The sequence below is a fragment of the Palaemon carinicauda genome, chromosome 26 (genome assembly GCF_036898095.1).
Source record: "Palaemon carinicauda isolate YSFRI2023 chromosome 26, ASM3689809v2, whole genome shotgun sequence".
NCBI lineage: Eukaryota > Metazoa > Arthropoda > Malacostraca > Decapoda > Palaemonidae > Palaemon > Palaemon carinicauda.
In genome coordinates, this window is record NC_090750.1 from 31,291,202 (window position 1) to 31,318,611 (window position 27,410).

Below are 27,410 nucleotides of genomic sequence, written 5' to 3' on the forward strand. Positions count from 1 at the left end.
ACTATCCCCAAATAGAGAATAGTCTGATTCGGTCTGATCCGAGACTTCTCCCTGTTGATGACCAGGCCTAGATCTTGAGCCATCATAAAAGTCTTCCGTAAATCCTCCAGACATTTCTCCCTCGATCGTGAACGAATCAGCCAATCGTCCAGATAGAAGGATATCCTTATCCCCTCCTGATGCAGCCAACCTGACACATTCGCCATTACCCTGGTGAAGACTTGAGGAGCCGTGCTGAGACCGAAGCAAAGAGCTCTGAATTGGAAGCACTTGCCCTCCATTACAAATCTCAGGTACTTCCTCGAAGTCGGATGGATGGGGGCATGGAAATATGCGTCCTGCAAGTCGAGGGACACCATCCAGTCCCCTGGACGTACTGACGCCAGCACCGACTGAGTCGTCTCCACGGAGAACTTTGTCTTCTCCACAAATACGTTGAGAGCGCTGACATCCAGGACGGGTCTCCATCCGCCCGAGTTCTTGGGGACCAGAAACAGGCGATTTTAAAAGCCTGGGGAGGATAGATCCCGAACCGGTTCTATCGCCCCCTTGTCTAGCATTTGGTTGACAAGGTCTACTAGGCCTTCTGTTTCCCCGGATCTGAGTACCGGGCTACTAAGGCCAGTGGAGCATCTGCGAGAGGAGGTTTTTTCAGAAAGGGGATCTTGTATCCTTCCTTGATGACTGAGAGGGACCAGGTGTCCGCCCCTCTCCTCTTCCAAGACTGCCAAAAACCTGACAGTCTTGCGTCTACTGTCTGGAGGAGACGAACTTCATTTTCTGGAGCGAGGTCTGAAAGAACCCCTGGTAGATCTTGGTCCTGATTCTTGCCTTCTCCCTCTAAAATCTGGTCTTGAAGTAGTCCTGCCCCGAAAGGGCTGCTGGAATCTCCTTACCTCCCGTTTCAAAGAAGAAGGAGGGGCTGCCAAGGGATTACGAGCAGAACGAGATAAAAGGTCTTGGGTGGCTTTTTGGGCCAGAGAACGCGTAATGTCATTAACCAGGGACTCGGGAAAAAGATGTTGAGAGAGGGGGGCGTAAAAAAGCTCAGACTTTTGTGCATTGGTAACAGACCTAGAAGCAAAAGAGCAAAGCAGAGCTCTCTTCTTTAGGACCCCAGCTGAGAACAGAGCAGCCAACTCATTCGCCCCATCTCTGAGGGCCTTATCCATACAGGATATAATACTGGTAAGGTCCCTAGATCCTTCCATCTGTTCAGTTTTCCTTGCGAGAGTCCCAAGCGACCAGTCTAGGAAACTAAAAACCTCAAAGGCTCTAAAAATACCTTTGACTAGATGATCCAGCTCCGACATCGACCACATGACCTTGGCTGAGTTGAGAGCATGCCTTCTAGCAGAGTCCACTAAACCAGAGAAGTCACCCTTGGAGGAGGAAGGCACTCCCAGACCCAAAGGTTCTCCAGTTGCATACCACATACCCGCTCTTGAAGCAAGACGAGCTGGTGGAAACGAGAAGGAAGTCTTAACTGTTTGTCTCCGCTCCATCATCCAGTCATCAATCTTCGTGAGAGCCTTCTTTGCGGAGATAGACAGCTTCATCTTGATGAAGGCCGACTGTTTCTTGGCCTTCTTTCTGTTAAATTGGGACTGAGGAGATTGAGGGGCAGCAGGTTGGAATTCCTCTCCAAAAAGTTCAAGAAGGGAGCGAGAGAGAACTTTGTAATCTCCCACAGCGTCGGCAGGATTATCATCGTCATCAGAAACATCCTCGAGGTCCTGATCCACATCTGCAATATCCTTCGAAAGAGAAGAAGGATCCTTAGAACCCGACAAGGGCAAATCAAAGGCATCATCCTGCAAAAGACGGGTTGCATCCTGGAGTCCCGCGCTAGAAGAATCCTTGGGACGAGAGGCAGTATCGTCCCGAAGAGGCAGGGTGGTATCGCCCTGGGACCGAGAACGAGAGGCAGAGTCGTTCTGTCGTCGAGAGCGAGAGGCGGTATCGTCGTGGCGGCGAGAATGAGAGGCGGTATTGTCGTGGCGTCGTGAACGAGAGGAGGTATCGTCGTGGCGTCGAGAACTAGGGTCGGTATCATCGTGAACGAGAGGAGGTATCGTCGTGGCGAAGCGAACGAGAGGAGGTATCGTCGTGGCGAAGCGAACGAGAGGAGGTATCGTCGTGGCGAAGCGAACGAGAGGAGGTATCGTCGTGGCGAAGCGAACGAGAGGAGGTATCGTGCTGGTAACGTGAACGGGAGGCGGTATCGTCTTGGCATTGAGAACGAAAAGCAGCATCGTTCGATAAGGTATCGTCCCGGTATCGAGAACGAGAAAAAGTATCGCCCTGGTATCGCGAAGAAGTATCGCCTGGCGAAAGCACACATTCCTCATCCTGGCGTAGAGAGGGAGAAGTTTTCTTTAAAGAAGAACTCCGTTCTCTCTTAGAAGCGGACTTCTTAATCGGCAACGAGTCGTCTTTACGTCTGTCAGACTGGGCGTGAGGGCGGCTAAAGGCTTGTACTAAAGTCAAAAGTTGTTCCTGCATGACAGACATAAAGGATTTAGCAACATCAGCTGGGTCTTGCGGACCCGAAGGGGGGGGGGGGGGGCTGACGAATAACACTCGTAGAAGGGGGAGGATCTTCGGCAGCAGGCTTCGCCCTTTTCACAGGCACGGAGTCGAAATCATCCTCCGACGGACAAGGTTCATAACTACTAGAACCGGGAGAGAAAGAACGAGACCGTTCGTCGCGGTTCCATCTCCTCTTAGTAGGTCTTGAAGCTTCATACTTCCATTTACGTCTGGACGAATTCGGTGAAGAAAACAACACATCCGACACGTCTTTCCCGTGACGGTCAAGAGCAGCCTGGGAATCGACAACAGGACTGTCTGAGGCGACGGCTGACCGAGGGTACGTACCTCTCACCCCCTTTCGGTCATCGACGTACCTTCTCCCTTGGTCCTGGGAGCTTGGTAGAGGTCTAGGCCTAGGGGTATGACAGATTCGGTCAGTCGCCACCTCCACTGCACTAACACAAGCACTTTCACTTTCCTTACCTTTAAAGGCCTCCAGTTGTTCTTTAATGGCCTTCAACTCGGCCGCCAGGCTAGCATACCGAGGGTCATCCGTAGATACGGAACCTGTAGGAGGGGCAGGAGTTACTACCTCAAGGGAAGGATCAACTTCCAAAGAGGAATCAATAATAGGATCAATAGATAAATCTACGCTAAGTTCGTCTTCCTTACCACTAACAGACTTAGACTTAGACCTAGAAGCTCTCCTAACTCTATCGAGCTCTAGCTTACGCACATAGCGCTTCATAATTAACCAATCTTTCTCATCCAAAACCTTACATTCCCCACACCTATTATCAAGGGCACAAACAAAACCCCTACAATTAGAACAAACAGTGTGAGGGTCTACCGCCATTTTCGGTAGTCTCACCTTACATTCCTCATTCGCACAGATACGGTAATGACTCTTTTCACTCATAATGAAAAACAGCAAAAAAAGTTAAGAGAAAACAAAATACAACGATTGCCAAAACCCCAAATCAGAGTACTTCACCAAAAAAGCAGACTGGTACACCGAGCAGGGAAAGCGAAGAAAAACTCTTAATGACGGACCAACATGTTGTCGATCCGGCCGGCAGAGATGAACTGAAGAACAGAAAACGGGAATGATTCCTCCTACCACCCTTTAACGGGTGTTACCACCCAACCACCACAAGGCGGTTGCCTAGTTTTAGAAAAATTCTGCCGAAATAGAGATAATTAGCTATGTATATATAACTGCCAGGTAAGTTCTATTCATAAAAATGACAAATTTGCAGATAATTTGTATTTTTCCCAACGATACAAACCTTAGCTATTTATTTACAGGTATTACTTTCTGCGAAGCTGAAATGACGAGCCATTAAAATTTAGTGAGGGTTAACTACCCATACCGAGAGTTAGCGGGGGTAGCTTGCTACTGCTCCCGCTCACACACTGGTGATTCAGCTCACTTTGCTTTGGAGGTAAGACTTCAAGGGGAATAAGTTGTAGAAATAGCTATGGTTTGTATCGTTAGGAAAAATACAAATTATCTACGCATTTGTCATTAGCTCCATGACTGATAACTGGAATACAAACCTACGCTATTTATTTAGGGGTGACTCACCCATTAGGAAGGGTGGATGTCCCGGTCAATCTGGCTTTTGACTTTACCCGGGGGCTCCTTATCTGAGTATGCTGGTACCCCGAATAAGGAGTCCCTGCGCCTCGCTAAAACCTTGCTACGTAAGGTCCGTGACCTACGCAAGCTGTGTGTTGAGCTATAAAGAAGCGTGACTGTCTAGGTAAAGTTATTCTTAGTCTTTTAGTAGGAAAAACTGTAGTAACCAAGACTTTCCCAATACAACCTCGTCAAGGTATGGGGACGCAACAGTATTAGCTTAATACTAGGTACACAAGGGAGCATGGTTTACCAGCAGTGATTCGAGGTCAGCTTATGCAGAGAACCCAGGATGCTGCTTTTCCCAAGAGAGGGGAGGATGAAGATAAGAATAAGAGCCAGTCAAATCTTTTCATTCACGCAGCCTAAACCGGGTAACAGTGCCCACAACCATCTGCTACTTGTCCAATACGGCTGTTGTACAGCCACCAGAGGACTGATAGAGATCGTATCGAGTTCCTGTGGGTCACATCTTGCAGGAAAAAGGTTGTGAAAGTCACCTGGAGCATTCACTCCCTTGCTTGTAGAACCTGTGTCACAGAGTAATCAGCTTAGAAGGGCCAAGGGCATAGCTATGCCCCTGACATCGCGGGTCAATGTGTTGGATGAAGATCTGGTTTCATTGTATAATTGATGACTCTGTGAATCCAGCAGAGATGACGTTTTGGTGATCCTCCTCGTCTCTCCCAGTGCTGATGAAAAGAGAAGGGACCCGGGTGGGCTGTTACCGTTCTCTTGAGGTAGAGCCTCAAACCTTACCCCAAGTACAGTAGGGGATGATCTGGATTATCAGTTACTGAGAGGAGACTTGTTGTCTAGGATCCATCCCCTCTGGAGACTGTGTCTGGCAACATACTCGGGGACGAAACTGAACGTTGCTTGTCACCCTTCTCATGAATGAGCGATGTCGAAAGAGACACCATGAAGTTCCTTGACTTGTTTGGCCGCCGTCAAAGTGTGTAGGAACACTGTCTTCTAAACGCGGTGAAAATTTGTTGCCAGGTGAAGTGGAATGTCAGGAGGTCTCCTTAGAGACCGGAGAACTCGAACCATGTTCCAAGAGGGAGGTCTCACTTCCGACTGGGAAAAGGAAAGTTGCAAATCCTAATGAGTTAGGAAAGATCTAGCGATGAGGGGGTGTCCCTTCCTTTCAGTTTGAAGGCAAGGCTCAAGGTTGGGTGATCGTCTTTACCTGCTGAAACTGAAAAGAGGGTCTTCTCCTCCTGCATATACTAGAGGATTCCACTATTGCTGCAATAGAGGTATCGAGTGGAGATATACGCTTTCCCATGACACCAACCACAGAAGACGTTATACCTTGAATGGTAGACTGATGCTGAGGAATTCATCAGATATCTAGACAACCTCTTTGCAACTTATTGCAAAAAGCCTCTGTGAGAGAGGAGGTACTGTGTAGTCTCCAGGAGTACAATCATAGCAAAGCTTGTGGTAGATGTTGAAGTGTGGTTGTCTGTGACGTGGAGAGGGTTCTCTTGGAGGCTCTATCAGGAGCTGCAGAAGGTTTGGAAACCATTCTGCATAATGCCATAGTGGAGCTAGGAGAGTTCTTGAGAGGCTGACCTATGTTCTAGCCTTGTTGAGTACCCTTCTCTTCAGACAAAAACATTTGCGAGACATAAACGTCATTGTTGTACCCACCGTTGTTTGTATGCTTCTTGCCAGAGAGCCTTGGGGTCGAGGACTGGGGAGCAGCGAACGCCTGAAGTTCAGGAGCGTTGCGAACAGATCCACAGTTGGAGAACACCATAAAGTCAGGACTTTGTCAGCTACAAGGTGATCCAAAGACCATTCGGTACACCTCATCTGAGATGCTGTACAAGATTGTCGGCGAGCACATTCCTCTAGTCTGGAATGAAGCAGGCTGATAGTGGTACCAAACAGACTTTGGCCCTTCTTAGTATTTATACTGTTAGATGGGAAGAGGCTGCGAGCAAGTTCCTTCTTGCTTGTTGATGTGAGCTTCTATGTGATGTTGTTGCTCATCACACCACTGAGTGGCCCGTTAGGAACTGATGAGGCTGTTGAAGGACCGGAAAGTTGGCCTTCATCTCTCAAGAGATTTAATTGAAGGTGCAGCACTATGGTCCCTCCTCCCTTCTTTTGATGTGTCTAAGCACAGCATCAAGTCTGAGGAGTGGGGAAGGATGAGAAGGTTAAAACAGTCTGTAGATTCTCGACTGACACCCACCCCTTGAGGTTCGTCCAAACTTCTGGTCCCATGGGGATCAGAATGTCCGGGGAATCGAAGGCCTGATTCCGATCGGACTCAAGCCGCCACTGGTAAGAACAAATATTGAGGTGGCCGTTGGATGATAGGTCCGAGAAAAAAATATTTACTCTGGGAGTTCTTCTCGTTTTGAGAAAGGGTCTTGTGACTTTTCTATGTCTGTCTTTGATGAGAAGGTTTTGTGGAGATTAGTGTCTAGAATCATTCCCAGATATACCAGTCATCCGAGTGGGAAGTAGGGAAGACTTCCAAAGGTTTACCATAATCACCCGATCTTGGTAAAAAGACTTCAGAAGTTCCGGTGCTAACGCAAAGTTGCCAACGAGTCTGCTAAGGTCAGTCAATCGTCCAGAAACGCAGGAGACAGAGGCCGTTCCTGCGAGTCCCGGATGGGTGCTGTGGAAAGACCAAAGCATAGTCCCCTGAACTGGTGTTTCTTGATTGTCTAGACTGAATCTTCAATTCTTCCTAGAAGATGAATGGTTTGGGCCTAGCAGTGTGCGTCCTTTAGGTCCAGCATGCAAATGAAGACCTGTGGTCTTAGCCCTTGTTTGAACTCCTCAAACATGGTGTGGACATCGACCCAAAGGGACAGCTCCTTTTGCATGGGAGATTGTTGACGCTGAGGTCTTGACTCATGGCGGAAAGGATGGGACGCGATACCCTATGTAAGGATTCTTCCCTGGGAGAGAACTCCTTTAACTGATAGAAGGCAACGCTTAACACTACCATGCGCCCTGATGGGATTGATGCTATTCCTTAGAACAGCATCAGTCTGGCAAATGTTAATCAATGGGTAACGGCTGGGTATCGTAGTTACTGTGCAGTTGGAGAGTGCTCGCGAATAGTCACCTGCCGACAAGCCGCTGATGGGGGCTGTCAATCGTTTGCCGATCGCTTTAGTGGATTGGTGTGATGGCGAACGGCGAGTAGCGAGAAGTGTGTTGTACGCCTTCAGATATAGGGAACCACGGGCAGAGGTCGACTAGTAAGTCCAAGTGATGAACTGCTGGTAAATGGCTAACTGCCGATGATTGGTGAATCGGCGATCTGTGAGCCGAAGATGGTAACTGACAGGCAGATGAAGGCTGTCTGGTCAGTCACCCAAGGAAGGTTGGCGATTAATGAGTTAGTGATCAGCTTGAAGAGCCCTAAGACAGCAGAATGGTTTAATGATTGTCAGTTGGTGATTGGTGAGCCATTGATGATCAGCACTCGATCGCAGACTGCCGATCGGTGAGCTAGAGATCAGCAAGCTGACAATTGGCTAGTCAGATATCGAGCTGACGTCGATGATCGAAGAAAGGCGAGCTGCCCATTGGCGATCTAGTGATCAGCAAGCTGATGACTGGTTATTGACTAGCACTTGGCAATCGGCATGCTAGAATTGGAGATCATTAGAAATTGTCGAGACTGGAGGTCAATGATCGAAGAGAGATGAGCTAGCAATTGGCGATTTGGCGATCGGCGAGCTAGCAATTGGCGATCGGCGAGCTAGCAATTGGCGATTGGCGAGCTAGCAATATGACAAATTCGAAGATAATTTGTATTTTTCCTAACCATACAAACCTTAGCTATTTACAAAGGGTTTTACTTTTAGCGCAGCTGAAATGACGAGCCAATAGTTTTTAACGAGGGTTAATTACCCCCGCGCTAGTTAGCGGGGGGTGGGGAAGGGTAGCTTGCTACCCCTTCCCCCTCCACACACCGGTGACTTGCTTCACTTCACTTAGAGGTACGACTTGACTTGGGGGTCAGGGATGGCGGGCACATATGTGTAAATAGCTAAGGTTTGTATGGTTAGGAAAAATACAAATTATCTTCGAATTTGTCATTTGTTCCGTAACCGAAATACAAACCACGCTATTTACAGAGGGTGACTTACCCCTTAGGAAGGGTGGAAAGTCCCCAGCCTTACTGACTTCGGCTTGCCCGGGGGCTCGATCCCTTAGTGAGCAGCACTAGAGAGAGGGAGCCCCTGTACCTCACAGGTTCCTAGCATCGCTAGGAACGAGTGGCCTACATATGTAGTGTGAGGAGGAGTGTGTGACTCGTCCTATGAAGTTGACCTTGAGACCTTCAGATAGGAATTCTAGGATAGGACGTTCCCCATACCACCTCGTCAGGGTATGGGAGACGCAACAGTATTAAGCTTAATACTAGGAGCACAAAGAAGCATGGGTTACCTGCAGAGGTCGAGGTTAGCTATGCGAGGACCAGGATGCTGCTTCCCCAAGAGAGGGGAGAATGAAGAAAGAAGTAAGGGTCAGACATACTCTTTCATTCACACAGACTAAGACCGGGTAACAACGCCCTCAACCTACTGCTACTTGTCCAAAAAGGAGCCTGAGGTTAGACCAGCTGTTGTGCAGCCACCACAGGGCCGATAGAGAACGTATCGAGGCTCCTGTGGGTCACGTCCTGCAGGTAGTGGGCTGTGAAGGTCGTTTGACGCTTCCAGACCCCAGCTTGAAGTACCTGCGTCACAGAGAAGTTTCTCTTGAAGGCCAGGGATGTAGCAATACCCCTGACATCGTGGGCCCGAGGGCGACGTGACGGAGGAGGGTCAGGATTCAGGGCATGGTGGATAACCCTTCGAATCCAAGCTGAGATGGTGTTCCTGGTGACCCTCCTCTTTGTCTTGCCTATGCTCACAAACAAAGCTCGCACATGAGGACGGACTGCAGCCGTTCTCTTCAAGTAGTACCTCAGACACCTCACTGGCCATAGTAGCAGCTGGTCTGGGTCGTTTGTTACAGAACGGAGACTCGCGATCCTGAAAGAGTCGAACCGAGGATCCGGCACTCCAGGATTCTGAGTCTTGGCCACAAACTCAGGGACGAACCTGAACGTTACCTCCCCCCATCCCCTTGAATGGGCGACGTCGTACGAGAGACCATGAAGTTCACTAACTCGCTTGGCCGAGGCCAAGGCGAGTAGGAAAGCCGTCTTCCAAGACAGGTGGCGATCGGAGGCCTGGCGTAATGGCTCGAAGGGAGGTCTCTTGAGAGACCTGAGGACTCGAACCACGTTCCAAGGAGGGGGTCTCACTTCCGACTGGGGGCAGGTAAGCTCATAGCTACGTATGAGTAAAGAGAGTTCTAGCGATGAAGAAATATCCACGCCCTTCAATCTGAAGGCCAAGCTTAAGGCTGAGCGATAGCCTTTCACTGCCGAGACAGAAAGGCGCATTTCTTCTCGCAGATACACAAGGAAGTCCGCTATTGCTGGAATAGTGGCATCGAGTGGAGAGATACCCCTTCCACGACACCAACCACAAAAGACTCTCCACTTCGCTTGGTAGACTCCCTCAGAGGACCTTTGCAGGTGCCGAGACATTCTCTCCGCAACCTGTTGCCAAAGCCTCTCTCCGCGAGGAGACGCTGGATAGTCTCCAGGCGTGAAGCCGAAGCGAGGCTACGGCCCTGTGAGGGACACCGGAGTGGGGTTGTCTGAGAAGCTCGTGTCGTGGAGGAAGCTCCCTTGGGAGTTCCGTCAGGAGTTGCAGAAGGTCCGGAAACCATTCCGCGTGATGCCATAGCGGAGCTACTAGTCATGGAACAGTTGACCGATAGTCTGGTCCTGTTGAGCACCCTTCTCATCAGACAGAATGGTGGGAAGGCGTACACGTCGATGTTGTCCCACCGTTGCTGGAAAGCATCTTGCCAGAGTGCCTTGGGGTCCGGGACTGGTGAGCAGTACAGGGGCAGCTTGAAGTTCAAGGCTGTCGCGAACAAGTCCACCGTCCGGGAACCCCACAAAGTCAGGACTTTGTTGGCTATCTGAGGATCCAAAGACCACTCGGTACTCACTATCTGCGAAGCCCTGCTCAGACTGTCGGCGAGCACATTCCTCTTGCCAGGAATGAAGCGAGCTGATAGTGTTATCGAGTGGGTTTCGGTCCACCTCAGAGTCTCTACTGCAAGATGGGATAGCTGTTGCGAAAAAGTGCCTCCCTGCTTGTTGATATAAGCCACTACCGTGGTGTTGTCGCTCATCACCACCACGGAGTGACCCGCCAGGAACCGTTGGAACTGTTGAAGGGCCAGAAAGACGGCCTTCAATTCTAGCAGGTTGATGTGTAGGCACTTTTCTGATTCTGACCAAAGGCCTGAGGCCCTCTGGTTCAGAACGTGCGGCCCCCACCCTTCTTTTGACACGTCCGAAAACAGAGTCAATTCCGGGGGGAGGACGAGAAGACTCACTCCCTTTCGCAGGTTCTCGTCGGCCAGCCACAACCGCAAGTCCGTCTGTTCCAGAGACCCCATTGGGATCAGAGTGTCCGGGGAATCGGATCCTTGATTCCACCGGGACTTGAGCCGCCATTGAAGGGATCTCATCCTGAGGCGGCTGTTTGGAACCAGACGGGCCAGGGAGGATAGGTGGCCCAAGAGACGCAACCACGATTGGCCGGGGAGTTCTTTTCGCCTGAGGAAAGGTTCCGCCACCCTTCTCAGCCTTGCTATCCGGTCGTCTGATGGAAAGGCTTTGTGGAGATTGGTGTCTATTAGCATGCCTAGATAAACCAGTCGTTGGGACGGCTGCAGAGAGGACTTCTCGAGGTTTACCACGATCCCCAGATCCTGGCAAAGATCTAGAAGCCTTTCTCGGTGTCGAAGAAGGGTCGACTCCGAGTCTGCTAGGATCAGCCAATCGTCTAGGTAACGAAGGAGACGAATGCCGTTCCTGTGCGCCCAAGTCGAAATCAGGGTGAACACTCTGGTGAACACCTGAGGAGCTGTGGAGAGACCGAAACACAGCACCTTGAACTGGTAGATCTTGTTGTCTAGGCAGAATCTCAGGTACTTCCTGGAAGATGGATGGATTGGGATCTGGAAGTACGCATCCTTTAGATCCAGTGTACACATGAAGTCTTGTGGTCTCACCGCAAGTCTGACCGTGTCTGCTGTCTCCATGCTGAACCGGGTTTGTTTGACAAACCTGTTCAGAGCCGAGAGATCGATGATGGGTCTCCAGCCTCCAGTAGCCTTCTTTACAAGAAAGAGTCGACTGAAGAAGCCTGGAGAGCCGTCCACGACCTCCTGGAGAGCACCCTTCTTGAACATGGTCTCGACTTCGGCCTGAAGGGCCAGCCCCTTTGCCGATCCCATGGCATAGGAGCTCAACGACACTGGATTCGCTGTCAGGGGAGGTTGAGATGACGTGAACGGGACGCGATAACCTTGGCCGATCACTGAGACCGTCCAAGCATCGGCCCCGAGATGTTGCCACCTGCGGACGCAACGCTGAAGGCATCCCCCCACAGGTGGACACGCAGGGGGACTGCCACCCCTAGAAGTCTTGCCTCCCCTGGAGGACTTACCGCCCCTCTTAACCTTGGCTGGAAAGGGCTGGGGCTTAGACACCACTTTCTTAGCTGCCGGTGCCTGTTTGGGAGCCTTACGAGGCTGTTGCTGCTGTTGTGGCGGGGCTGGAGGCTTATAGGGCCGAGTTGTAAGGGCCCTGTGGAGGAGGGAGTCCGTGCTGGATTTCCTCCACCTCCCAGCCGTTCGCTCCAAGTCTTGAGGCTCAAACAGGCTCTCCCCCAGGAGGGAGGCATGTCGGAGCCTACACACATCTACGGCGGGGACCTTCGGATGGAATCTCTCGGACACAGCATCGCGACGCTTCAACACCGAGTTGGCCCACAGGGTGATAACCTGGTGCGCCAAAAACTCGATGGAGCGGGTGCCCGAGAGCAAGAAGGTCTCTAGGGCCTTCCTATTGGTCTCCTTGGACAAGTCCTCCGATCGCAATAGGATGCCCAGAGATCCTAACCTTAAGTCCAGCCACGAAGTGGCCTGCTTGGCACACTTAGCGACCTTCTCGTGGTTAAGGATCTCTGCCGCCGAGAACGACACCTGCCGGGCAGAGAGTTTCTCCAAGGGAACTCCCTTCGCCAGCTCCTCCACAGAGTGATGGAGAGGAAGAGCGAGGTTGTGCTCACCCAGGATCTCGAAATACCTCCTCTGCTGAAGGCGAGGAGGAGGGATGAGTTTGTTCCCGGCAGTGGAACGACTGGAGGAGGCAAGAAGTGCGAGCTGAGCATTGGCCCTAGCTCTGGCACTCTTCAGCCCCCGAGACCAGGGCAGAGCTGCACTGGTCTTAGGGGCCTTCCGAACGTCAAACACTTCATCCAGAATCGTGTCTTTGCCTTCACGGGGGGGGGGGGGGGGGATGACTGGATCCGTAAGACTGTTAAGTTGCCTTATCAGGCTTAGGACCTGCCAGAAGGCATGTTCGGACTCTTGCTGTTCTCCTCCCTGCGGGCTGGCAGCTAAGTCTCCTGCCCCAGGAATCTCTTCCTGGGGTGATACGTGGACATTCCCCTGGGTAGTCGTGGGTTCCTGTCGAATCCTTGCAGAGGATTTAGGGATGGTCTTGGAATCCTTGGGTTCCCTCCTAGGAGGGATACAGGATCCCAACAACGAGGTTCGAGGGGCCCCTTCCTCACGAGACGATTCTCCTGCCTGAAGCGAAGTCTCCCCCTCTGGTGCCAAGGGGAAGACTACCGCCCCACTGGACTCACCTGAGGACGGAAAGGCCTCGTCCACGGGAGAAGGAGAGAGTACTCGTGCAGGAGAGGGGACCCTCGAGACCGACCTCTTGCGAACCAACTTCGCCCTGGGCCAACTTCGCCCTGGGGGAAGTCACCACGAAGTCCACTCCTCTCTTTCTCTTCAGCGTAGGAGAGACAGCCGCTGGTTTGTTACCCTGGCCGGCGAGTGCTGGTTTCATAACCCTCACTAACGCCCGTGCCAACGGACCAAACCAAGTCTGCTGCTCAAAGGACACAGAGTCCGAAATCCTCACTAAGGGGAAAGGGATCGGGCGATCCTTTGGAGTGGACATGACGGTACCTGCCTGAAAAGGTGGGGAAGAATGCTGTACTGACCTGTCTTCGTCCTGCAATACCAACCTGTGCTTGGATGGAGGTGATCCCGAGTGCCGTCTAGGAGCACGCGTCCCTGCTGCTACCACCGGCTGTGGAATTCGCCGCGAACTATGGTCGCGCGAGGGTAAACGGTCGCGCAAAGGCGAATGGTTGCACGGGTGATCGCGCGGGCGCGCAGGCGAGCGGTCGCGCGGGCGAGCGGGCGCGCAGGCGAGTGGGCGTGAGGGTGGGCAGGTAAATGAACACGTGTCCGAGGCGACGAACGCAAGCGATGGCGCGACGGCGAGGGATCGTGCTGCCGCGTAGGTGAAGAAGATCGCTGGCGATAATGACCGCGTGATGGTAAGCGATGGCGAGCAGCATGTGTAGGTGAATGATCGCGTGATAGGGTGCGATGGTGATCAGCATCCGCAAGAGGGCGGTCGTTCGGGGTTGTGCGATGAGGAGCAGCATGCGTAAGCGGGCGATCGTGCAGGGTTGTGCGATGGCAAGCAGCATGCGCAGGTGAATGATCGCGTGAAAGGGTGCGATGGTGATCAGCATCCGCAGGAGGGCGATCGTTCAGGGTTGTGCGATGAGGAGCAGCATGCGTAAGCGGGCGATCGTGCAGGGTTGTGCGATGGCGAGCAGCATGCGCAGGTGAATGATCGCGTGAAAGGGTGCGATGGTGATCAGCATCCGCAGGAGGGCGATCGTTCAGGGTTGTGTGATGAGGAGCAGCATGCGTAAGCGGGCGATCATGCAGGGTTGTGCGATGGCGAGCAGCATGCGCAGGTGAATGATCGCGTGAAAGGGTGCGATGGTGATCAGCATCCGCAGGAGGGCAATCGTTTAGGGTAGTGCGATGAGGAGCAGCATGCGTAAGCGGGCGATCATGCAGGGTCGTGCGATGGCGGGCAGCATGTGTAGGTGATCGCTGGCGAACTGGTGATCGCTGGCGAGCAGAAGGTCGACGCGTGTCCTGTGAGAGGACAGGTGGAGCGGCGCGTTCACGAGCAGGAACGGGAAGATCGCTGGCGCTTTGGCGAACATGTGTTTCTGACACACGCGCAGCACGATGTTGCGTAGCCACAGGACCAGGTGGATGGTGAGCAGGGAGTTCAGCAGGAACTAAAGGGTGGTCAGAGACCGCAGGGCGATGGTCCTCAAATGAGCGCTGACGCTCGGAAGAGAGCTGACGAGCAGGAGAGCGCTGGCGAGGGGGGCGAACATCAGGAGAGAGCCGACGAGCAGGAGATCGTCGACGAGCAGGAGATCGCTGGCGAGCAGGAGAGCGCTTGTGCGCTGGCCCTGCTCGCGTAAGGGAAGAATCCCTTAGCCCCGAAGGGACCGTTGCCCGTCGGGTGACGAGTTCTCCAGATGGCGAAGATCCGGCAGGAGATGGTGAGCGGTCTGCAGAGAGGTTCAAGGAGGGCGGAGCAGTCGGTTGAGGCTGACGAGGAGAGTCCCCCCCGGAGGACGAAGACCCAAAAAGGCGCCTCTTAGTCCCCCTGTAAGGGGAAGGGAGGCCCTTGTGGCGTAGAGGGCGGTGAGCCTTACGGCGGAGGCGGCCTCGGGGGAGATCGTCGGGACCATCGGTCCTCCGAAGGGGAGTCTCCGTCAAAACACTTCTCTCAGAAGGAAGCTGGGCAGCAGTCGAGACCGAAGGACTCACTTCCCCCTTCGAAGGATGCACGGAAGGAGGAGGAGAGCCTAGAGCACCATCACCAGCAACAGCACCTGCGTCGGAAGGCCCAGCCACCACGACGTCGACAATAGACAGAGGGTCTACCTCCGCTACCACCGGCGACTGTTTAACAGCGGCCCCCAACGAGACAAGGTCAATAAGAGCGACCCTGGAGGGCAAGCCCTTAAGCCCCAGGGACGACCAAATCTGTAAAAGATCATCACTGGATAAGGCATTATTATCAATAACCTCCCCCGGAGGAGGAGGGGGAATCGCCTCGCTATGGGAGGCGACACCCTCTCCCCCCACCGAAGGTAGGGAAACAGAACAAGGGCCTGCGCTCCCACTCGGACGACTCTCCTTAGGAGGCGGACGAGGGGGAGCTTCGGAGGAGGTTTGGGCGGCGGAAGAAGAGTCCCGAGAACCTTCCTCCTTCAAGGCTAACCCCGGAGGAGAACGGTCTCTCTTGGACTTCTTCTTACGCCGACGGCCAAACCTCTCCCACTGGGAGGCAGACCACTCCCCGCACTCACGGCACATGTTATCCTGGTCGCACCGTCGGCCCCGACATTGAGGGCAGAGGGTGTGAGGATCCGTAATCACGTCCGACATGAAAGTCCCACAAGGACGGCCGGCAACTCCAGGGCATGTCCGCATATTAAATAAAAGAAAATAACTGAAGGTCAACTTCCAACCAATCACACAAGCTGAAAAGAAAAAGAAGAAAATTAAAGGCTGTCACGAAGGCGATGAACAGACACGTCTGATCACCGCCGAGCCAAAAGTGAAGTGAAGCAAGTCACCGGTGTGTGGAGGGGGGAGGGGTAGCAAGCTACCCTTCCCCACCCCCCCACCCCCGCTAACTAGCGCGGGGGTAACTAACCCTCGTTAAAAACTATTGGCTCGTCATTTCAGCTGCGCTAAAAGTAAAACCCTTTGTAAATAGCGTGGTTTGTATTTCGGTTACGGAACAATGGCGATTTGGCGATCGGCGAGCTAGCGATCAGCTAACGGTGATCTAGCGATCAGTTGGTTGATGATTTCTCATTGGCGGAAGATGAGCTAGAAATTGGCAAGATGAGCTAGAAATTGGCAAGATGAGCTAGAAATTGGCAAGATGAGCTAGAAATTGGTAATCAGTGGACTAATGAACGGCGGTCGATATGCTAGTGATCGGCGTTCTGGTAATTAGAGATTTGTGAGCTAATGATAGGCCGTTTGCAAGGTTTAGATCGTGTTTGCTGACAGTGGTACTATCAGGAAAAACTACTAAAGAGAAAGGGACCAAGGGTTCCCGGTGAGAAGTCTCGACTGATGGTAGATGTGGTTGATTCGCCTTGGAAAATGGAATCTTGAACCATTCTGTGAAGCCTCTTCCCTTTTTTCCCAGCAGGCATGCTGTAAAACGTTTGCGGGTAGGGAATGGAGAAATGATGACATGTCAAAAAGTTCTCATTCTTTTTCCCTCTCGTGCGAGTGCGCAGGAGAGTACTGGAGGGTTGGCGTACAGGATGATGCTGGTGCTCAGTTTCTGCTGAAGCGCAGTTTTCGGTGAATGCGCAGAAGAGCGCTGGCTATTAGGCAAGAGCTGGCGCATTGGCAAGCGCTGGATCTGAGAGGGCAAGTGAGCAGGAGAGTGTTGGCGCTCAGAAAGGCCCTGTGCAGTCTCCCTAGAATTCGCAGGGGTAAGAGGGCACGCGCGAGAGCGCTGACGCGCAGGAGAACACTGATGCTCAGGAGATTGTTGGCGCATAGGACAGCACTGGAGAACGCTGGCGCGCTAGAGATTGTTGCTAAGCAGGAGACCGGACTTGCGCGGACGCGCACTTAGGTTTCAGTGAGCTCTGCTGTGTCGGCTCTCGTTACTCTCTCATGGTAAGATTGCGCTGGAAGGCGCTGAGGGCAAGCAGGTGAATGCGCGCACCGAAGCGTTGTAGAGCACTGCCGAGCAGGAAAGCATGGATGCTCTGTAAAGCGTGACGGAGCAGGCTGGCACTGACAAGATGTTCATGAGAACTGGAGAGCGTTGGCGTGCAGCTGCACGCTTATGTAAGGCCTCAGGAGGCTGTACCAGAGACAAGAACAGTTGGCAGGTCAGCTGGTAGGACGATCAGGAACTGGGATGTGCCCTATGGAAGGGCGAACATCCACCAATGGAGATCGCCAACAATCCACAGAAGAGTCCGGGACCGAAGTCCGAGGACTAGCTACAGCGTCGTCAGAAGGTCTAGGAACAAATGACACCCATGAGAGTCGCTGGATCAGCAAGCCGACCTTCAGCAGTAGCAATCCTCTGAAGAGGAGTCTCTATGAGTGGACCCTCTCACGAACGAAAGAGGTGATCACATTGCAGGAGAGGCTTGACTAAGACTATGCTCTGCCCCCAAAGGAAGAGACTCAGCAAGGGGGGAGCATAGTCTAGGTGAAGATAGCAACAGCAGTATGAGTCGATGAAGTGATAAAGATGATGCAGGGAAGTTCTCCATCACAAGGGAGAAACAACCCTACACCTGGGGAGGGGAGGAAAACTCTCCCTCGGAAGGGAAAGTATTCCAACCCCTGGAGGTGAACCTCCTGGTAGCGCTCTAAGATGATCTGGCAAGAACGCTACCTAAGGAAACGTAGCTGAAGCTAGTTCCTCGAAGATGAAGTGCTGATCAGGTGCTGCCACGGGTATACTTCTAGGAGAAGGGATGACGCCCATGATGACATCCTTCAAGGGTCGGAAATGACAGCAGATTCCCCAGGCATGAAAAGAACAGCTCTTCTTCGTCGAATGAAGAACTGCATTGCTGAGGAAAAATAAAATAAATTATTTAGCAAAAAACTCCCTCGGGAGGAACACCTAGTCCACGAAGGAAAAGAGGACCACCAAGGGAACAAACATAAAATAACATCTTCGTCCTCCCTTCCCCGGTCGACATCGACGGGAGAAGGGGAGCAGAGAGTAACTGTAATATAACAAGAATTACGATTATTTAAATCAGCTAAAAATATTCACTAATAGGAAGAACCACTGATCCTCAAAGTGCTCCCCATGGAGAAGATGCTGAAATTATAAACAATTATAATTTCCCTTAAATAATAAAGAAATCAATTGGAAGTGCAACCTAACGTGCGGACAGGAAAGGTGCTCCCCCACTTAGTACCATGAAAGGTGAATGGCCTTGAGATGAAAAAGATGGAAGTCAATCTCTGAAAGGCCACACTCAGTAATCCATATGTTCACCGTGGAAGAGGGAAAGGCAAAGACAACAGTTGAACGGGGAGGGTCCAAACGCTGACTATTCCCCCGCGGCGGCGGCAGAGTCAACGGTAGGTTATCTGCCGACCGAAAAACCGATGGACAAGGGGGGAGAGGTCGGAAGGAAAGGTTACCCGGCCTTGCGCAAATGTCATGAGAACCTGTCGTATACGTTATCAAACGCACAGCAGAAACACTGTAAAGGAAACTTATAACATTTCTGTAAATAAATAAATAAATAAATAAATATAATATATATATATATATATATATATATATATATATATATATATATATATATATATATATATATATATATAGACACACGTATATATATGCACAGGACTACCAATAAGCGACTGCCAAGAACCATATTTATGAGTACATCACCAAGATAACTGCTAAAATCCAGATTAAAGACGAGTATATTAAAACGATGTTGCCAATGTGACCGGCAGGGAAAATCTGGGGATTCATGGAATGGTTCTGCGTAGCTCGCGTGAGGGCGCTAGTGTACACCTGGCTACCCTATCTGCGATTGCCGCGAGTTTTGAATTTCTGCCGGACGTCAGAGGACCAAAGCTATTTTTATATAACCAGCGTGTAAATTTAATGTCTAAAAAAGACAAAAATTAATGGCAGTCCAAAATAGGCGAGGAGGAAGAACGGTCACAACCGGTCTCCATCCAAGCCCAAAGTAAAGTGAGGTAAATCCCCGGTGTGTGAGTGGGAGTGGTAGAAAGCTCCCCTCCTACCCCCCACTAACTCGCGGTATGGGTAGTTAACCGTCGCTAAATTTCAATGGTTCATCATTTCAGCTTCGCAGAAAGTAATACCCCCTAAATAAATAGCGTAGGTTTGTATTCCAGTTACGGAAAATACTAGGTTACACAAGGGAGCAATGATATACCTGCAGTGGTTGAGGTCAGCTATACAGAGGACCCTGGGCGTTAGATTTCCCCAAGAGAGGGGAGGATGAGGAAATAAATTTCATTCACTCAGAATAAAACCAGGTAACCAGTGCCCTCAACCTTCTGCTACTTGTCCATTAAGGAGCTTGAGGTATTATACCAGGTGTTGTGCAACCCTCACAAGACCGATAAAGAACGTATCGAGTCTCGTGTGGGTTCCGCCTTGCAGGTAATGTCGTATGGCGCTTCCACACGCTCGCTTGAAGTACCTGCGTCACAGAGTAGTTTTGTTTGAAAGCCATGGACGTAGCTATGCCCGACATGGTGCGTTCTGGGTTGACGTGTTGGAATAGGATTTGAATTTAGTGCATGGTCAATGGCCCTGGGAATCCAATCAGAAATGGTATTCTTTGTGATCCTCCTCTTATTTCTCCATGTGCTGACAAAGAGCTAAGACACTAGGGGATGGGCTGTTGCTGTTCTTTTGAGGTAGAGCCTCAAACTACGACAGAGCGGAAAAGCATTATCCGGAAAGATTCGAATCTACGATCGGCTATCCCCAGATCTTGTGTCTTGGCAACAAACTCGGGGACAAAGCCGGAGCTTACCTCTCTCCCTCCCCTTGAATGGGCAATGTTATATGAGAGACCATGAAGTTCGCCGACTCTTTTGGCCGAAGGCAAAGCGAGTAGGAACACCATCTTCCACATGCGGAGACGATCTGTTGCCCAGCGTAATGGTGCATAGGGAGGCCTCTTTAGAGAACGAATTACCCGAACTACATTCCAGAGAGGAGGTTTCACTTCAGAGGACAGGTAAATTCATAACTCCGTATGAGGAGGGAAAGTGTAGCGATGAGGAAATGTCCATTCCTTTCAGTTTAAGGGCAAGACTTTAAGGCTGAGCGATAGCCTTTTACTGCCGAAACTGAGGCACATTTCCTCCTGCAAATACAAGCAACCCAAATGACCATTAAAATCTCCCATTATAATTAGAGCTTCATCTTCCTCCACTTCCTCAATATTTTTCTCTTACTCTGCTTGTATCACTACGTTTCTTTCTTTCTCCTATGTCTCACCACAATCCATATACACTAAAGTGTCTCATTTTCTTTCTAAGGCTATTCCCTTTTATAATTAATATATCCCAATACTTCATAAGCACTTTTTCCATTTCTATATCCTTGTCGTCTTTGTATATCACCGTTACCCTCCTCCCTTGTTATCTTTAAAATCCCTCATACTTTCTTTCTTAATTGTTTTATCACTTGCAATAATCTTCTCTATTTTTTGTTTCAAATACTACTACTAAACTGACGTAAATGCTATCATTTAGCAAACTCTCCATTTCTATGTATTTCTTTGTTAAGCCTTGTATATTTATCATTTTGAAACTAATTCTCTAATTTTTTTCCACTGTGCCATTGCGTGGTCAATGTTCGTTCCTTTTTCTGTCCCGACTAAGTATTTCTCATGGCCCTACCCCGTCTCTCTCGTCCCCTGTTCCCTGAAGTTTCCCGTTTTTTATCATCCAACCAATCTCTCCATTATTTTGTTTTCCTCGGAGTTCTTCCTCAAGTTTTGACATAACCTCTCTTTCCTTTTTCGTCATATCTTTTGTTATTCCTACTTTTCTCTTCAAGGGGTTCTGCTCATGTTTTAGTTTCTTAGCATATTTTAGGATTTTCCACTTCATTTATAAGTTTAGTTAGAACTGGCCTAAGTTGTCCCCTTCCCCCCTCATTTCGCTTCCCTAGTCTTATTACCTAACCGAAATGAGGCTGCCAAGATCTTACTTAAAGCATAGTATAGTTTCTTTGACCAATAACTATTCAACTTGATACTGGTTAATTTTGGTCATGGTGGGTTGGGTTAAGATGCAATTCTGTAATTGGCCTTAAAGTACCTTCCTTCTTTATGAGTTGTGTTTTGTGAATGATGCTGACTAGCCTATAAACATGAACCTCATATTCTATTTATCAGACAACCCGAGTAGTGGCTAATTCATTGTTAACATATTTCTTCACATTTGCAGTTTAATTACTTTGTATTTTTAGTAGAACACACCAACCCAGGTCTGATTGGAGAGCCTTAGTATATCAGCAGCCAGTTTCTCCAACATACATAGAAAACAGAAATTTTCTTCCCATTTCCTAGAAGTTCGAAAGACTTTTACAGCACAACTTCTACATAAGAACAACATCCAACTTAAACTTTCCACCTAACCTAACTACAAACTGAGTACTTACCTACATACCTAACAGGGGGCAGGGGGGGTTAGGTTTCCATATTTTTAGTCGGCTGTCATCATACAAACAGGTGGCTACTATCATACATAAACCCTCAGTCTGGATATGTGGGAGGGGGCTAATTAAGTCCAAGCTCCAAAGAATAAGGATGAAGTGTCTAGATTAGTTTGGTTCACCAGCACTTGGATAAAGATGTAACTGATTTGGAAAAGTAAGTAAATTTTTGCCCATGCACCCTTTCTAGCAAACATCAAAACTTTAAGCTCTCCCATCCAACCTAAGGTAACTCATTCAAAAGGGGTCCCGCCCCTCTTATTTAAGTATCTTAGCAGTAAGGTACCTTTTCTTGGTTATTCTTAAACCACCCTGCATCAAGGCATATGATAGCAAACAAGAAAATGTACCTGTTAATCTCCTGAAATTTTGCCAATATGTTATGACTAATATACCTGGGCACTATTCAGATACTTTGATGTATGAGAAAGAACTGGGCATCCTTGGTCAGTTTATGAACTATAAATAGGGGGTCTGGGAGACAGTGAATGGATAAGGGCATGACTTCAGAGATGGGGTTACAGGGAAAAATCAGTTTCAACATATATTACATCCAACACACGGGTCAATATTGAATAATTTAATATTCTAAGGTTCATGTACAGTAATATTAAAAGTAAGGAATGAATGAAACAACATAAACCAAAACTTTTCAGTAATGTCCTGGTAGGGGTCATGCTCTTTGCATAATAGGATACCAGTGTCGTAAAGTATTGCATAAAAAAGTTATACAAATAAAATATCATTTATTATCAGTAAACAATTATAGTATACTGCGGCCTAATTGTGGATCTTTATGTTTGTGCCAAACTTTTAGTTTGGTATTAAACAAGAATTGGGTTTTATGTTCATCCTGGTATAAGTTACCGTAAATACCTTAAACCCGGCGTTCCATTACAGATTTTACAAGAACATAGATCATACGTTCATTATACATCCATATATGCTATAGTTAATTATCATTACATGAATAAGATCCGAAGCAAGAAAATAATCTGTTGATAATATGCACAAGTTCGAGATTTCATCAACCAATTGCAAACTAGAGTACCCAGTCAAAATAACAATGGAAACGAATACCTTTCATTCTTGAGACTCATGATCACTAGCAGTAACTTTGCCTTAGCATTGCTTACCATTTTCTGCATTAGAATCCATTATTAATTGGTCAATATGGATGCAATCACTACTTTCTCACTCAGACACTAAATTTACGCGCGAACCAAGTGACAAATCAAAACAATCCGCACCAGACAAAATGATCGTCTCAAGCCTTCTATGTTCTATGACACGAAAAATTCTCAGTCTCGGACTTTTTCCTTTGAAAACAAAACGCGGGAAACTGAGTTTAAGAGTTCATTTGAGCAGTCTTTTGAAAAGACGTTTAAGACGTCATTAATTATTCATAAGTCTTTTACATATATCAATAGTAAGACAAGCAATGTTTTCCTAATAACTATGTTTACTGATAACTTTTTTATGCGCCATGACTGAATTAATTGATGCAGGAAGCATTTCGTCATGTGAAGACGTTGCGTCGTTCAGGTCCAAGTGTTGGAACAACAATCATATGTCTGTCGTAGTGGTCCCGGTGAAAATGGCGGGTGATCAGGAACAATTCCAGCAGATTTTAACGGCGTTATTGAGTGTAGATAATAAAATTCGACAGGAGGCAGAGGTAAGCAGAAACATGAATATATATGCCATTTATAAATCATATTAAAAGGGAAGTCTAGGTGTAAATTGCACGGAATGACACTGGGTTCGCTTCCACGAAACCAACGTGGTGCTGAAGAATGACTGGTCTGGGTGTGTGAATAATAGCTGTATGATGATCTATCCTCACATATGCATGTTGTACCTTTCCAAAGCTAACTTCTGTGTATGATTATGCATATTTTTTTACACTCCGTTCATAGGCCTGGTTGTTGAATTTTCTTCTCATACGATGTCATTTTAAAGATTGTTTAACAAAGCATTGAAAGGCCACCACTGGAAATTATATTATTTAGTTGACTTCAGGGTGGATCTTCCATACTGTTTGCAATTCTGAGTTGCGGTAATGGGAACCCAATTTAAAGGTTAAAGGCAAATATTGTACCATATTGGTAACCATAGGCCGATCCTCATTCTTCGCCGCATGTGTAGTCCATGTGAGATAGGTCTCTTAGCTTATGTACGGTACAGTAGTCGGATTTACAGTTGCCAGGGTGGAAATGTTGAATAACTGTCATGATTATTTCCTGTCATACGGTATCCTGCATGTAACTTAGGTACCTGTAGCATGATTAGTCACGTCATACTTGCAGTAGACTAGGCTAAGCATCCTGTATTGTCATATTTCAATCTGTAAAACTACCAGGTAAATTTGAGACTAATTTTGAGCCAAATATTTGTCCTACTTGATATCTTGTGTTTTATCCATATCTACATTTTAAGGGTTGCTTTCATGATCTATCACAAAAGGGAACTCTAACTCTGTAGAACCCACAGGTTCAATTTATTGTATAACTTTAGGTATGTTGCATATTACACTGCATAACTAGCGTTTATTGCTAAATATATGTTATTGAAGTACTTGGAGAACAAGAAAGTCTAGTTTCTTCTTGAACATCATATTTGTAATCATAAATTTTCGTTTTTTAACTAGTTTAAGTTACCAACACATTGAATATTTATATAGCTACTATTTGACATCCTCAGTATCCCTGGTCTGATTTACTGCTAATCTCAATTTCAAATCATAAGCTTTGTAATTTATTGAAATCACTATATTATTATCAAGTGTGTTCAACTTTGTGTAGTTCGGGGTGAGGCATAGCCTCGGCAATGGTACCTCCAAAGATTATCTTATATTGTGTCTTTTTCTCCACATCCGGTTTAATACTTGTTTTTCTTTTCTGTACTTGTTTCACTAAGAATAATTGGAGCATTTGTATATCAGCGGCCAGTTCCTCCCGTGTGGTGTAAAAATGAACATGAACAAACCTAAACTCCCCCCCCCCCCCCACCTAACCTAACCTACAAGCCGTGTACTTATCTAACGGGGGAGCTGATGTCCCCCTGCGACCCCCCTTACACTGCCGTATTCTAAGTTAGCCATAATCAAATATACAGGTGGCCACTATCATACATACACCTTGAATAATCCTACAGTTTTCTTTAGGCCTTCCTCATATTCCTGGCAAAACAAAACAAAAAAAATGTGTCAACTCTTCCTTCCTTGTTTTCACAATAATCAGTTTACATTCCTCCCATTGTGTCTAATTACAATGTTTAGTTTAAAAATTTATAAAGTTTATATGTTGAGTTACTTTTACTTCTTACTTGCGTGATTTCTTGCACACTATTATCAGTCTTGAACTTTCTATATTTTTCAAAATGTTCATACTTTTAACAAAGGTAGCAGGGGATCACATGGTACCTATTGTATAAAAGTACCCCATATTGCAAAGCAATATAAGTTTGTCAAAATTCTTGTGGAAAGCCTTTTGAGCTTCCAGATTACATTTATACAAGAAGTAGGGTGTCCCACTTGCAGCGCTTTTCTTGAATGCCAGACTTATCTTCTACGGTTTGAATATGGTCCGGGCAACAATTTCTTTGATCCAAAGCATTTAATACTTCAGCATTGTATACATATCATATAAAAGGTTTTAATTTACCAATTTTCCTCGTCTTGGTGTTGGCAACCAATGTTTGAATCATGTTTACTGCTTCATCTCTGATCTTTACATCAGCAAAGTTTCCATCAACATTTCCATTTTAAGAATTGGTATATCCTTAAGTGCATGTTTAATCTCATTTTTCCTCCCAGTGATTTGTTTTCATGCTTTAGTTTGAAGTGGTAACTTACTTGATTCCATTTCCATAGCTAAATTATTCACCTTCTGAGTAAGGTAATTTATTTGTTTCTGAATCGGTAGTCTGGATAGAATTTGCTGCATCCGCAATAAGCGCATCAAGAACGTTTTCCAATTCGGCGGTTTTCCCTTTTTCATAAATACTAGTGAGGTCCCTCATATTTAGTGCTAACTACATTTTCATGGCTAATTTGACTTCATCTACACTCTAAGGGCAGAGCCATTGGAGCTTTTAATTTTTTCCTATTAATTTTAGCTCATTGTTATGGTTTATTTCCATGCCATCTATCCTCCTCTTCACCATAATCCACGCCATGTCAACCTAACTATAGGTAAAAGTTTAATAGTGTATATTCCCAAATTTAGAATTAATTTTGTTCTTGTGGATACAAACCCTCATGTTCTGGGAGGAACAAGCTCTGGAGCCCCTTTATTATGACCAGATAGAAAAATTATTGTGGTTCTAGTTCAACATGGCGTTGGTAATTAAATAATTATAAATGGTGAGAGGCGAAGAATTGACGATGATTACATCATAAAGGATTTGTCTAAGTTAATTTTCACAAGGAAGTTGGCTTAAATTTTCAGGCGAGTGAAGTAGAACTTTAAATCTTGAGATTACAGAACAGAAGAAATGCAAGTTTCTCGCTGACTTTCAAATGCATTGATCAATTCAATACAATAGTAATTAACTTGCAGATAATAGACACACGGGGAGATCGGACACTTGGGGAGACAGTTATAAGTAAAAGAGAACAGATATTGGACGTCTCATGGCGTATCGACACCCACAATGGTTGAAGTAGGCTTACCATGGCAAGTTGGCCTATTGAGGGACTCAAATGTACCTGGTATTCAACTGCTGACTATCTGTTCTTGCCAGCTGCTCCTGTTCCCCATCATTGTTCGGGGGTCTGAAGGCTTGTCTCGCCTTGGGGAAGCGGTGGTTGCTTCTTGGGCCCAATAACCTTTCGGTGAAATGCTGTGTATGCTTTCCCACTCCTCCTGTGCCTTGGTTTAATCTTTTCCTATATGCAGAATGAGCATTAAACTTCGGTTTATGCAAACCTGGAACAGTCTTCAAGGTCACCCTTGTCACCTTCATGAGCCTAGTGGTGATTGATCCTCATTCCTTGTGTGCTACGTGTAGAGGAATGAAAGTGAATGGACTCCCCTTATTATATTTATTAGTACTGGTCGACCTAATAACATTCGCTGGAAAAGGAAAGATAGACAGGATCGTTCCCCTTTAACAACTTCTGTCTTGTAAAGAGGAAAGAAGCTGGAGCATTCATTTTCCATTATTGGAATTTCCCAAAACCCTGATGATAAAGGATAATGGCAAATCTTTTGTACACGAGTTTATTGATTTACAGTACTGTAATATCATCTGCCCTTATGAGGATTATGCCTCTGATATTGCCCAAGGTAAGGAGTGTCTTGACAACATTTACCAAAATGTACACCTTGTCATTCTATAATTGTTTTTGGGGACAGGGCTATATCTTTCTTAATACTAGCCAAGTCGTTTTTCATTATGGGGAAGATGTTCTTTACAATGATCCAACATACCATAATATGATATTATTTTATCATTTTGAATAATATCATAATTTACCTTTACCGCGGCAATATTTTCTAAGTTCAGCACGGTCTGAACGCAAGTCACGGGTAGCTCCTGCTTAGTTTCCAACTTTCCCGATAGATAGAGCCTGTGTCATCCCAGCCTAAGAAACGTTCAGTTTTATAATTTAATACTGTCCCGTCCATCTACATATTTAGGCTTCCGTTAAGTTTGTAGTTATTAGGGACACGTCATTTATAGAGAAATTTGATACTTCTAGGATAATTATCTTGAAATGTTAGGTTAGGGAAAGGTTACAATGCGTCGTCCACTGAAGCCACGGCCAACTTACTCGATCGTAAAATTTCCTGCAAGCATTGTTTCCTACCTGACTATAACAACACCCGTTTGGCGGCGCTCGGTTCGCCTATCAGCTGGTGGCGCAAGCTTGAACAGTTATTGGTGTTCGGACTTATGTTTTCGCTAATTCCATCAATCTTCATTTTTAACCTCTTGTTAAGATTGTTATTTCGTTGGGAC

The 27,410-nt window shown here is 47.6% G+C and overlaps 2 protein-coding genes across 2 annotated transcripts in view; one reads left to right on the plus strand and one right to left on the minus strand.

The window, feature by feature from the left end:
- The window catches only part of LOC137619873 (DNA polymerase alpha catalytic subunit-like), a 316,081-nt gene extending 293,309 nt beyond the window's left edge, over window positions 1-22,772 (minus strand). The window contains exon 1 of the mRNA XM_068350163.1: window positions 22,580-22,772. Within this exon, the coding sequence (XP_068206264.1) occupies window positions 22,580-22,601 (22 nt within the window). The 5' untranslated portion in view covers window positions 22,602-22,772. The remainder of the gene's footprint in view (window positions 1-22,579) is intronic.
- A 142-nt stretch (window positions 22,773-22,914) lies between these two features.
- Window positions 22,915-27,410, plus strand: part of Karybeta3 (karyopherin beta 3) — an 89,165-nt gene continuing 84,669 nt past the window's right edge. Inside the window, exon 1 of the mRNA XM_068349537.1 lies at window positions 22,915-23,121. Within this exon, the coding sequence (XP_068205638.1) occupies window positions 22,930-23,121 (192 nt within the window). The 5' untranslated portion in view covers window positions 22,915-22,929. The remainder of the gene's footprint in view (window positions 23,122-27,410) is intronic.